The sequence below is a fragment of the Patella vulgata genome, chromosome 2 (genome assembly GCF_932274485.2).
Source record: "Patella vulgata chromosome 2, xgPatVulg1.2, whole genome shotgun sequence".
NCBI lineage: Eukaryota > Metazoa > Mollusca > Gastropoda > Patellidae > Patella > Patella vulgata.
The window spans coordinates 28039598-28053300 of record NC_065880.2 but is presented as its reverse complement, the minus strand read 5'-3'; the positions used below and the strand labels follow the sequence as shown (position 1 = coordinate 28053300).

General features: G+C 38.7%; 2 protein-coding genes across 2 annotated transcripts in view; both read right to left on the bottom strand.

Annotated features, from left to right (window-relative positions):
• The window catches only part of LOC126809623 (low-density lipoprotein receptor-related protein 8), a 29718-nt gene extending 23101 nt beyond the window's left edge, over nt 1-6617 (bottom strand). Inside the window, exons 1-5 of the mRNA XM_050534292.2 lie at nt 6530-6617; nt 4539-4619; nt 3515-3947; nt 2860-3072; nt 1545-1663 (exon numbers count right to left, since the gene is read on the bottom strand). The gene's annotated coding sequence lies outside the window, so the exon portion shown is untranslated. The remainder of the gene's footprint in view (nt 1-1544; nt 1664-2859; nt 3073-3514; nt 3948-4538; nt 4620-6529) is intronic.
• A 5310-nt stretch (nt 6618-11927) lies between these two features.
• On the bottom strand, nt 11928-13447 carry LOC126809624 (N-sulphoglucosamine sulphohydrolase-like). Its single transcript, XM_050534293.1, has one exon. It carries the CDS (start codon nt 13437-13439, stop codon nt 11928-11930), a length of 1512 nt encoding a protein of 503 aa, XP_050390250.1. The 5' UTR covers nt 13440-13447.
• Nucleotides 13448-13703: the final 256 nt, after the last annotated feature.

The following is a 13703-nucleotide window of genomic DNA, read 5'->3' as shown; positions in this document are numbered from 1 at the left end:
TAACATATCCGGAAGAGTAAAACCCCCTTTCCCCAAAGGATGAAAGCGGGGGGGGGGGTTGTCGAATGGTTAGCAAGTGCGCCTGTATCATAAGGTCTGTCATTGAGTCAACTGGCGTGGTTTCGATTCTCCGGTTGTACGTGATGTTCAGAGACCATAGGACTGTGCAAAATCTAAATTCTAAAGGTCTGAGGGACACTTATTCTGGTCGGAGGTTGAGTGCTAGGACAGGAAGGAACATTGATGCTGTAAGGGGCTCGGTGGTGCGGAGTCCAAAAAAATCACTTCGACGAGTTGGGAGTTGGGAATCTCTCGAGATTATCTGAGGCGTGTTCTTAAATCAGATCTTCAATTGTGTCCTTACCAGATCCAAATAAAGCAAAAAATTACCGGGGCAGACAAGTAAAACGTATAACTATGTGTGAATGGTTTTATAACACAATCGAAGAAAATCCAAACTTCTTGGATCATGTCTGATTTTCTGACGACGCGCACTTTCTGCTGCCAGGCCATGTAAACAGCCCAAATAATGTTTATTGGGGTACAGCCGCACCGGAGGATGTGTTACAGAGGTCGTTACACTCAGCAAAGTGCACAGCATGGGCAGCCATCTCATCGCCCCATATTGGTTCGAAGACGAAAATGAGAGAGCCGAAACGGTGAATACGGAACGCTGTGTGGCAGTGCTGAGGAAGTTTTGGACAGCACTGGGACGACGCCGAGGGATAGATCGAGTTGAACATTGGTTCCAGCACGAGGGCGATATCAGGAGAGAGAGGGGGTAACTCCACTCGACGCAAACTAGGTCATTTCTGGACCGTAAAGAAACAAGGTAGAATTCAAGTGTCATTATTCATGACGAACGTTATGGGATGAAAGCGAGGTAGAATCATTTCGAGGCCAGCGAGGTGAAACCAGGAACCATTTCCAGATCGGTCATGGGGAAGGGAATTATGAATTTAAATGTACATGGTGGCAATAACTGACATAATTCGGGGAAGTTGTATCTTCAAAACTTATTGGATCATGGAAAGTTTTGTGATACTGAAACTCGGGCCACACCAATTTGAATTTCTGTATTAAAAAATTAAGCCTTAAATTTCTAAGGAAAACGAATTAAAAAGCATTCAGTTCGAAATACTTCGATGAACTAAAAATTAAAATGGTTTGGCCTAACATAAACCCAACATCGATTATCCCTTTTAATTTTCTGCAAAGGGTGAGGCACCTGCTTATTAGTGTATGAGATTTAACCGTATTTTCGCCTCGTTCTGAAAAGTGTCGACTATTGTGTGTCTATGGGTTGCGAATTGTGGTTATTGGATACTAATTGGAACTACACATCCTGGTTAATGCTTTAAGATAGTTCATATGAACATTGTCCGCGTCGTCATAATTCACTTCGATTAAACCTGTGTACAGCATTTGTACCCCCACCCCACAAACAACTATGAAGCATCATACCTTAAAAAACCGATGAGATATCAAAAGTAGGGGTGTGAGAAGCATTGAAATTAAAAGGCCTATTCACCCGATATACTCACCAACTGTGATTGAATTTGGCCATTTTATATAGGTCTGAACAATGATTTTGCGCATGGTTCCATCCAGTCCGCATTTTTCGATTCTAGGATTTTTACCCCAGTCAGTCCAGTACATGTATCTGGAGACAAAATAAGAACAAGCAAAAATGAATCTTTATAAAATATTGCTATAACTATGAGATTACAACTACAACAAGTGATTGCATAGAGCTTTTGTCGAAACTCATTTCCCTCCCTGCAATTCAAATTTCAATATGCTAAAATGAAGAGAACTTTTTTATTTAAATCAAAATTAAAATTGTAATTTATATTTTTATTTATTTAGAGACATGGCAATCTGTCTCTATCATCAACAATTACATCTGTACGAAACACCAGTGTGTGAAGATATACTCAATTTAGTGTCTCACAGTTGACACAGCTAACCCACTTATAGAAATAACACTTCAGCCTAACCCAATACTTTATTTCCATCAATATCGATGGATATGCAACCTCTACCTCGAATTCCTTAGTATATTATTTTATTTATGCGTATATGGTAAGACTTGTTTAGGATAAGCTGTTGCCTTTGACGGATGGAATGTTGACATTTGACAAAACTAATTCTATCACTACCAGGGGGTGCTTTCTATCAAGGACGTTATTATAAACATATCCCAATAAAAGGTTCGATGTGTGAATAAATATGAGCTTGGAAAACTAAGTAAGTTCTGAATACTAAGTAATATACCAATCAACATTTAAAAACGTTGCCTGATCTGATACCTTTAAGCTTGTCTTGTTCGCTTATAAAATTATTATTATATATTATTTATACAGAAATGAAATGAAATGGGGTTTAATGTCCTACTGTTCTGCTCCTAAACTGGGCTAATGAAGACGGGCATACGCCATACAGTGTGCTATGAGGGAAATTTTGCCCGGGCAGCGGCGCCACGGCCTACTCTTATATCGAATTCCAACTGCCAAGGGATCTTTCACGTGCACGCCAATGTGTACACGGGTCACGGGACCTTGGTTTTTCGTCCCATCCGAACAACTAGACAGCTGTCCTTGTCAGGCCCTCCGTCCTGCATCAATTACAAGGGGAAACCACGCCGAATAATCTGGATGAACTTTCTCGGCCAATGCAGGGATTGAACACACGACCTCCATGCTAGCGAGCCAGCGTCTTACCCACTTAGCCACCGTGATTTATGAATTATTCAAATGGTCTCCGTCTATGGGAAAAGTATTTTGGCATCAAAATATAATAATACAAATGGTTTATCGTCTATCGGCTGCAAAATTCATTTTTTAATGAAATGCTTACCCAGTCTTTGGTACAACCACTATACATCTTGGTTGATCTAAATCTCTGGTAATTAACGCACGTTTCATTTGACCGTCAAGTGAGGAAACTACGATTTGTTTCAGTTTCTTGTCAGTCCAGTACAAATGTTTGTGGATCCAATCAACTGCAATACCTTCACTACCAGAGGTGTTAGCTATAACTGTAACCTTCTTCGTATCATTAAAATCAACACTGAAAAACATGTCCATGATCACCAAATATTGTTTGAATATTGATATTTTTATACCTACGAATAGTACTATATGGACAAAGAACCGACCATGTCAATACTGGAGCCTTAGCTTTTTTATGGTAGAGCGTCGCAACCAAGAACAGCACGATGTGCAGAGTTTGGGTTCCAGTTCGGGGTCCAAACATCTCTGATAACTGGTTTAACCATTTCAACGCGTTTGGATCAGTACACAGGAGTAATAAATCTGCGAAATATCGATGCGAGATTTTGGTTCTTTTGAATAACGCAAGAAAGTTTCAAATACAAATTTGAAAAAAAAATGTGGACAACATATACCTTCTGATCACATGTTGCACATAAACATGGATAAAGAATTATGGAAACGTGAATTAGTTTTTAATCAGGGCATCGACTTAGTTCATAATCTGAAGAGAGTCTTACCTTCGAATCTGTGTCAAGGCAGTCCAATAAAACTTACTATCACGAATATCATAATCCAAGAAAATAGCAACGCCCACGTTCTTCTTCTCAGTTAACGGTATAAAAGTATTAGCCTTTGTCCCATTCTCAATGTCGATCCATCCAATATTAATGGTCCTTGATAACAGAAGTTCAGTACTACCACCATTAGCCCTACAGTGTTTTCTGCGAACAAGTGTATAACCCTTTGAACAATGACACGAGTAACCCCCTTCAAGGTTTGTGCATAATTGAGAACAGGACCAGACTGAGATGCATTCATCTATATCCTGGCAATATGTTGTGGAATTCGAAAGAAATTCAAAACCTTTTCGGCATTCACACCTATGATTTGTTGAATTTACATTCACACATTTCTGATTGCAACCACCATTTTTAACAGCACACGGCATTTCTGCAACAGAAATAAACTTTAAAAGAGAGCCACGTAAAGCGTAAAAAGCATTTTATCCGAGCTGAGCGAATTTGTAAGGATTTTATGCCTTTACGAAACCTGATCTCTATCTGTTCACAAGCTTGAAAACACATGTTAAAACGGTGGCTTAGAAAGCGCCCGGAAAGGTGGGGTATACTTGGTTATAACCCCAAGTTTTAGTCGATAAGATTAAATAATACATAACATTTTGTTGGTTATTATTTTTGTTACTGACGAATAGCTCATTTAACATGAATTTGAAAATACAGATACAGTGGTATATTATCAGAAACCAAATCACAGGAAAATTTGATAGATTGTAGTAATATGTTACAAATCATGTGTACCATTACATCCGGGCAATAGTGTAAAATAGGCCAAATTGGTTTCAAATTAGTCTACCGACCGTTCTCCGGCTCGTTGGCAGGCCTGGATAATCATGACTATTTTCTACGAAACAAAAGAAAGCTAGAACTGACAAGAGTATAATGTATATTCTTGCTAAATATGGATGTATACAAATTATAAGTTGTTTTTCTATTTCTTCCTGTATTTTAAATCTATATTCACCTGTAGGTTTACAAACCGTCACCGCGTATACTAATAACAACAACAACAGCTTGGTTTTCATATTTACAATAACTAAGTCACCTGAAACGAAATAGAGAAGCGTTAACTACAATGCATGTAAAATGGTTAATGTAAAATGTCATCTGGCCTTTTGGTTTTACGAATGTTGAGGTTCGATCATCACATTTATAAATGGCAGAGAAGACATGTGGACAGTGGAGGGGAAGGTAGTGTTTTACACCAATCGAAGATAGAAAAAAATCTAAGGTCTAAATTTATGATTCAGATGTGAATATCTTAAAAATAAATGTGAATATCTTAAAAATAAATTGATAATTGGTTGTAATTCTATTTAAATAACAATTGGTAATTGGGTGTTTATAATTTTATTGAAGTTGTCATGTTATTGATTTATATAATGGCGTACAGGGGTTCGCAATCGAAACGGATACGTCTTCAGTTTATGTGCTGACCTCAATCGTATTACGCGAGATAATCTTAAGTGCAACACGAATACGTTTCGTCTATTATTTCACACCGTCTTCCCTCAAATCACCTCGAAACTGAGTTATTTCGAATCTTAGAGTGTTTCTTCTATTTTGTGAACATGTTTTTGTTGACAAAAATTCGATTAAGTGTACTAAATCTGAAAAGAAATTCACTAATTTATTTATTTTTTTTATTTTTTTTATTTATTTATATATTTTTTTTTTTTTTTGCTCTGGCCGCCTTTTTTGTTTTTGTGAACACCATCAACTGCATCGTATCGTTGCGCAATCTCACTATTATCACATGAGGGATAACGGGGACAGCAGGCCGTAAATACTATTTTATAGATAGTTGAAATTTTATTGATTACAGTGATAATATCTCATGAGGGATAACGAGGATAGCAAGCCGCAAGATTTGATGTCTGGAGGTCGGGTGTTCGATCCCTGTGGAGGGTCACGTGGCTAAGTGGGTAAGACGCTGGCTCGCTAGCCTGGAGGTCGGGTGTTCGATCTCTGCATTGGCCGAGAAAGTTCATCCCGATTTTCCGGCGTGGTTTCCCATTGTCAGTGACGCAGAACGGAGCGCCTGACAAGGACAGCTGTCTAGTCGTTCGGATGGGACGAAAAACCGAGGTCCCTTGTACAAATTGGCGTGCACGTAAAAGATCCCTTGGCAGTTGTAATTCGATATAAGAGTAGGCCGTAGCGCCGCTGCCCGGGCAAAATTTCCCTCATAGTACACTATATGGCGTATGCCCGTCTTCATTAGCCCAGTTTAGGAGCAAAACAGTAGGACGTTAAACCCCATTTCATTTCATTTCAATTTCGATCCCTGCATTGACCGAGAAAGTTCATCCAAATTTTCCGGCGTGGTTTCCCCGTGTCAGTGATGCAGGACGGAGGGCCTGACAAGGACAGCTGTCTAGTCGTTCGGATGGGACGAAAAACCGAGGTCCCTTGTACAAATTGGTATGCACGTAAAAGATCATTTGTATCTTTTTGCAGTTGTATCTCTCAAAACAATAACACATTTTTTATTATTAAAGTTTTAACAATTACTACAAAACTAAATAGTGTTAATGTAATTAATACAAACACCCATTAAAGCCTCTATCAAAGGAATAAACACACAATATTTGGGTAATATAAGAGTGCATTTGGAATAGTTTGTATAATTTACCAATTATATAGTGTACTTACTATTATTATTGACGCGGATTCGCAGGGATGCCCTGAAGTTCTTTGGATTTCTAATGTGATCAATTAGAGCGAGAGAGAGAGAGAGAGAGTAACGTCCACTCGACACAAACTAGGTCATTTCGGGACTAACACATAGTTCAATTATATTTCAATATTTTGCTTGCGCGCAGGGATCTTTAGCAGTGGGAGAAAACCGGAGCACCCGGAGAAAACCCTAGAAGTTGGACAGGCGAGTGATCAATTAGCTACGCCATGTTAATTGGTTCTGTCCAAAATAGATTATATACAAAATTAACAAACCTGCCAATACGTCCCCGAGATAGATCCTGTTAACGCTTTACCTTACCAGTCGACCACGTGTTAGAAGTTAGAGTACTTCTGACACCGGGTGTCTACATTTGACATTAAGTGTGTCATGTTGAAGCTTTAACGGATGCGTACTCTACTTATCTCATCTAACTCAGTCCGGTGTCCGGAAATATTTTGATCGGATTTGTAAATTGTAAATAAAAAATGAGGTAATAGAAAGAATGCATAACGGCAAGATATGTACATTATAAACATCTTTAATTCTGAGAAACTTCTAGTGTGAGAAAGAATATAAGCACCTCTGCAACCATCCTTTCATATCACACACTGGGGGCGGGGGAGTCGCCTGTCTAACCTTGTGTGTTTTCTCCGTGCGATCCGGTTTCTTTCCAATGCCAAAGACAGCTACGGGCAGGCGGATTATATAAATAAAATTGTACCATATTATTAATGTTAGTCCCGCAATGATCTAGTCTGTATCGATTGGACTTTAAACCCCAACTCTGGTCAAGAATTAAACAGATTGGAGTAGCTAAATTGAATGGTCTCCTTCACTTTTAATTAGGGAATGGTTCTGTTTGAGCAATTTGACATATGTAACTGATAATTTCCATAATTTCGAAGTTTTACTCCGGATCAGAGCCACGTAAGGGATATATTGTGTAAACAATGTACAAGCATAAATTAGGGTTTCCATAATGTATTTTCGGGAGTGGGTTAAAATATCAAGATATGTTTAATTGGGTATAAAATCAGGACCGATTTAATTAAATCCGAGGTGTCGATCTGTTCGAAGCGTATAAGTATCTATCAGCATTTAAATAGATCCTTAGGTTGGACAGACGGTGACGAAATAAAGGTGAACTTGTATACACTTCATAATATATCTTTAAATTATCATTTTGACATTTACTAACATTACAAACCCATAATCAGATGATCAGGGGGGTTTGATGTTACTTGGATTAGACCACGCAATGACAAACGAGACTACGCTACTCCTGCCAAGGCTTCAAATATTCATAACTTCATTTAGAATAAAGTAATTTGACTGAAATATTCAAAGTACATGTATGCATTTCTGACCACCCGTATTAAACTACGAGAGCATTATAGCCACAACGACATGACCTTTATCTTAATCTCACTTAATGCATCTTTAAGTAAACAACGCGATTTAATTTAATAAACAAACAGAAATTCTGTCTCATAAATCGAAATCACAATTAAACGATCTAGTTCCATCGCCAATCGAAATAACACATTGACCAAAGTCAACAACATATTTAAAGGGGTATTATGGGAGATTAGATAACGAGCTGACACTTCTCGCTACAATAGTTACAAATTAAATAATGTAAAGAGAATATGCTAAAATTTTCACCCAAATTGATCCACTCTGAACCGAGATATTAGCAATTGAATTTTAGGCCTAGCTTGCCTAGATCATCATTACTAAAGTCGGTACGATAAAAAAACAAAGACTCGATGGGTGGTCGAAAACCATGTTTTGGCGATAACTTTTTTAAAAAAAAAGATGATCTAATGAAATTTGGAGGGATTATCAGGGGTGTTGCTAAACCCTTTTACATTCTTTTATGAATGTGGTTTATACATTCCTCTTTATTGACTTGCAGATCATCCCCATACACCTTCTGCTCATTCAGCAAGTCAAGTGTTTTACAGTCCCCATCGCCAATCATATCTACATAGCGAAAACCACAAGCCTCTACAGAGCGATTCCACAGCTCTAGGACAATGTCTGCCTCCATATTTCCAGAGGGGCCTTCAAAATTTTTTTCATAAACATGTGATTCTAGCCATATTTGTTTCTCGTGTTCATCTTCGATTTTGTTTCCAATGAGCTCGCATTCGGTACAATATTTAGATCTGATGCCATAATCTAAAATTAAACTGGTTAGAGCTTCAATAACAAACCCCACTCAATAATTTGAAGTGTGACCTCTTCTTTGCCAACTTCCATCATAGCTTACAGCTATATCAAGTATTGCCTTGTCTGAAAGAGAAGGGTCCATTTCACAATATACTCTGCGAACAATGAAGTGTGCCTCCTTCAAAATTGATATAGAGGAATTTTGTGCGATGGCAGGATGAATTGAGCCTTTATTTACCGCATTATAAGTTTTGGGATGTAGGCCTCCATAGATATGCATAATACCTGTTATTTTATTCAGGCCAATGTTTCCAACACCTACCTCACTCATAGCCAACACAGCTCTTCTATTTATCTCATGTGGAGATCTTGTGGGGTTTGACTCTCTATCAAGAAGCTGTGGACTACTCCAAACTTTAAATATAATTTTTGAGCAATTGGTGCAATAAAGTTGAAGTAACAGAGTAACCTAAACATCTGCCTGTATCGACATCTATAGAGTTGGCTTTGTGTTTCAATTAACATGACTGACACCTGATGTTGCAATTTTGTAGGAGGTGTTTCAGCTGACCAATTTGAACAATACAATACTCATTATCTCCAGGTTTGAGTTTGGCATTAGGTGTAGAGGAACTATAGGGATTGGCTCATTCTCTTCCCCTTGTGTAGCATGTAAAGTACTGGCAGCGGTTACACTATCAGACTCTACTACTGCCACTGACGTTCTACTGCTACTAGGTCTAGTACTTGTATCTACAGGAGAATGGTAGTATGCTAATTTCCTGCTTGAGGCACTAGAACTAGGTTCAGGTAAATTATTATCTGAAATAATAATTGTAGAAATAGAATTATTAGATTCAGATCGAGTAGTACTTCTACTAGTACTAGTAGTAGACCTGTCATCTTTCTTCTTTCTACCCCTGTTATCAAGCCACATACGCTCACAACAGGGATCGAAACCACAACCGCAAGCCAGAGGTGACCGGCCAGCTAGCGGTCGAAGCGTGACAATCTAGACATCCCAACCCCCTTAATTGAGATGACCTCAATCAGTCTATTTATACTCAACAGCATAAGACAGACTAGAATATCACAGCAACGCTTTACTACATACATTTTTTACGTCTGGATAATCAATGCTGAAAATTAGCATACGGAACAAACAATCTGTAATTGCGCATGCGCACTATGAAATCATAGGGGTCGGTGGAAGCGGACGTAAAATACAACTAACTAACTAACATTTAGACCGTGTTTTAACCGACAATTGCCGATTATTTACGGGACGAATTAATAAGGGGTTATTACCATCATGCAATTCATTCTGTCAGCTTTCCGGCAAGTATTCAAACATGGCCGACCGTGAAACGGTTGTTGAGTTATTTAGACTAGAAAACAGCACAATTTGGATAAATTTGTATCCAAATGTTTTCTTTCGGCATCACCCGCCCCTACTAAACGGCAGTTTTTACATTGAAATTACTTTATTTGGGCTAAAATACGTATGGCACTGGATAGAGGACATGTTGATAAGGTAAATAAAACACAAAACTCAAAAGTGAAAATTTTATTGATTTTTTATATTTTCGACCTGCGTCTCGCCTTAAATCATCCTTCACAAAATGTATTCAAATCCGGTAAATATCAGCGATGGCATCGAGAGCTGATTATTGTATGGATAAAAGAAATACCTGCAATAGGCAGTTTTAGCTCTTGCGTAATGTATGTTTAAATGACGCTAATTAACCCATTTTAACATATAATCCCATGTGGCATAGACGGGCTAGCACTGTTGATGAGGTCACAAGGGCTTATTTTGCATCAAAAAATCTTCCAACGAACATTGATCTTGGCCCCATTTATTTGAAGCCGTAAAATTATTTCATTTGCTTCGTTAACTAAATGGGCGTGAACTCTTTATTTAAATTTTAAAGTGAAAATATGTCGGCGTAGATTTGACCTGAATATAATCGAAAAAAAGATTACCAGTCAAAACTGCATTTATCAAATACCTAATCAAACAATGAAATGATAGTGCCGTTTAACGTCCTGCTTTTCTACATGTTCTTTTTATGTAAATACTATTTTATTCAAATTTTTATCTGAATTGGGGAAGAAACATGGTCTATCAGACCCCCCCCCCCCAGGGTCAAGCAACAAAACATATGTCCATTGACAGCTGTAAACTTTTGTTTCTAAGATCCCGGATATCAATAGTCTCAATTCCTCACGAGAATGATAAAGATCATGCAGTGTTTATACAGTCAAAAGTTACGAAAATGCATTAAATGTAACGACAACACAAATCTCATAAGGACCCTCGTCCCATGGTGAGGGTTTGTAAAGTAATTACGATTGCCAGCATTTGGGCTCAGGGTCCTGTTTCACAAAAACTTAAGCTAAAATCACAGAAATTTTAAATTTTATGCGTTTCAGGAAGATCAATTGTAAGATTTTTTATTATGAATGAAATGGGGTTTAACGTCCTACTTCTATACTGGGCTAATGAAGACGGGCATACGCCATACAGTGTGCTATGAGGGAAATTTTGCCCGGGCAGCGGCACTATCGAATTCCAACTGCCAAGGGATCTTTTACGTGTATTCGGTTTTTAGTCTCATCCAAAGGACTAGACAGCTGTCCTTGTCAGGCCCTCCGTCCTATATCACTGACAAGGGGAAACCACGTCGGAAAATCGGGATGAACTTTCTCGGCCAATTGCAGGGATCGAACACCCGACCTCCAGGCTAGCGAGCCAGCGCCTTACCCACCGTGGATCCCGTCTACTAATAGAATCCTTGGAAGCAAGATAGTTGTACTGAAAGTAGTCATATATTTGGGAGGGGGAGAGGGACATTAAAGGGTCGGTATAGATCTGACATGGCTACACGGGGGCGCGAACGCCCTTATGGTGCCGCTGCATAACGCAGTCGACATCAAGACGTTTAGGGCTTCTGCAGTGGCGATCCTCAGAAAAATAAAGACACAAAGAAATAATATTTTGGTTTCCTGAGTCATGAAGGGTAACTCAGAAATTATTCACAATCAATGGGTGTAACCGTGTTGCTCACAGGGTAACAGCAGTAGGCGACCCCGTTAGAAATTCCGTGTTTTCATTTTATAGTTATTTCTTCCCATTTTCGTCATATATCAATCGTTAATGGCTTGGTATAATATGTCTTGAGCAGCATTGTACAATTTACTTTCGATTATGAACTTGTAGAATTCAGCAACTTGTACTGAATGGAAAGTAGGGTGGGGGTGAAATTCAAAAGAATTTAATAATCAGGGGACATTTTACCATCGGCGGTTGTGAAGTCGTTTGGGGTGTGTGCTGTACATCTGGCATTGATAAAAAAAATTGCCAATCCTATATGGAACAGTTTCTTCCCATTACTAAAGGACCCTCCTTTTAAGCTTATTACCGCAATACAAGTGTACCATTTGTTACAACTGATACAAACGTATAAAATGATTTCTAGTAATTGTATTTTATTACAGCGATGTATTGTTGAACTTTTCTCCATTGCGCAAGTCTACACAGCGACCCATATAAGAGTCACCTGCTGGTAGACAATGCCATGGATCTCTAGTCTCCGTCTGCCAGTTCATTAACTGAGTCTGAAGTTGATTTAGAATAAGACTATAATCAGGATTGTCGGCAAGATTATTGAGTTCTGTCGGGTCAGCTTGCAGATCGAATAACTCCCATTCAGTTCTGTGATAATACTGATCTAATGTTTTAAACCAGTTTAAACTTTGACCTGCGATACTCCTGTTCAGTAAATCTTGAAACGTGGGAGCCGCGAATAAATCTGTAGCAATAGCATAAGGTGCATGATAATTTAAATTGTGTATCAATCGATATTTGGTCGTTCTGATCACTCGCATTGGATAATACATTGTCACTTCATGAAAGTTATGACTTGAAAATACGAAAGGATAATCAGGACTATCAGTATCCGCGACCGCACCAAGTAAAGATCGTCCAGTTAGTTTAAAATAGTTGGTAGGAACACTAACATTGAACCAGTTAAGAACAGTCGGGGTGATATCCATTGTGCTTGCTAAAGCTTCCGTCTGTTTTCCCCAGTTTTCTTTATGAAGGGGTGACGAGATCATGAAGGGCTCCATCATTCCCGATTCATACAGATTTGTTTTTGCATTAGGAAAAGGGATTCCATTATCAGCGGAATACAGAACCAATGTATTGTCTCCAAAACCCGCACTCTCCAACTCGTTCATGAACAAGCCTATACCCTGGTCCATTCTGCTGAGAGTTTTATAAAAGTTTACCAGGTCTTGTCTAGCAGCAGGCGTGTCGGGCATAAAGTAAGGGACCTTCACTTCATCAGGGGTATAATATGTTGGTGTCCAATCTGGTATAACACCGTTGCCTGGTCGCCCATCACCGAAGTTTTCGCAAAAGCCATCGCAGCCGCGATGAGGATCAAAAAATGCAATGTACAAGAAAAATGGCCTAGTGTCGTTGTTGCTAAGAAATTGTTTCACAAAGTTTTTCATACATGTTATATTTCTACCGACCTGATTCAAATTGTTGTTTTCTTCCGTTTCTTCAAAATCAAACCCGTAAACATAATCTGGGCCCACGTGTTTCTTCCCAATAATACCTGTCCTGATGTTTTTGTCTCGCAACATTACTGGCAAGCTTTTAACTTTATCAAAAGAGCTAAAAGAGTTAGGGAACTGGTGCAATCCATACATTCCATTTTGGTGTTGCGGTAGGCCTGATAACACAACTGATCGACTTGGTGAACAGCTACTTACGGAGGTGTAGCCATGTTTAAACACAACACTCCTGGCAGCTAGTTTGTCAAAGTTTGGCGATTTGATGGCATGGTTACCGTAGGCTGACATCTGAAGTCCAGCATCATCGCCAAGTATTACAAGCACGTTGGTTCGACCTGGGTCGTTCTTGGTCTTGGTTGATACACCTCCCACAAGACTCAAAATTATCACAAGATTGGCTACTGCAGCACGATACATGGTTGGTGATTCGAAGATTCCCTTTCAATAACCTGATGTAATCTACTGTGTGTTGTTTTTGTTTGCTTCAGAGTCATACGCATCTTATTATCAATTTCACCTTCGCGGAACGCTTGATTTAGTAGGAGATAAAATAGGCACAATTAACTTCACACTAACCTTGTTATCATTATCATATATCTAAAAGGTCAAAATTCACAGCAACAAGTAGCATATTAGTACACGCGTTACTAATAGTGATATTAATAATAGATTAGTGGGTTC

Bases quoted from the DNA above. Each gene is read 5' to 3' on its own strand.
- LOC126809624 (XM_050534293.1), bottom strand. From the start codon at position 13,439: ATGTATCGTGCTGCAGTAGCCAATCTTGTGATAATTTTGAGTCTTGTG.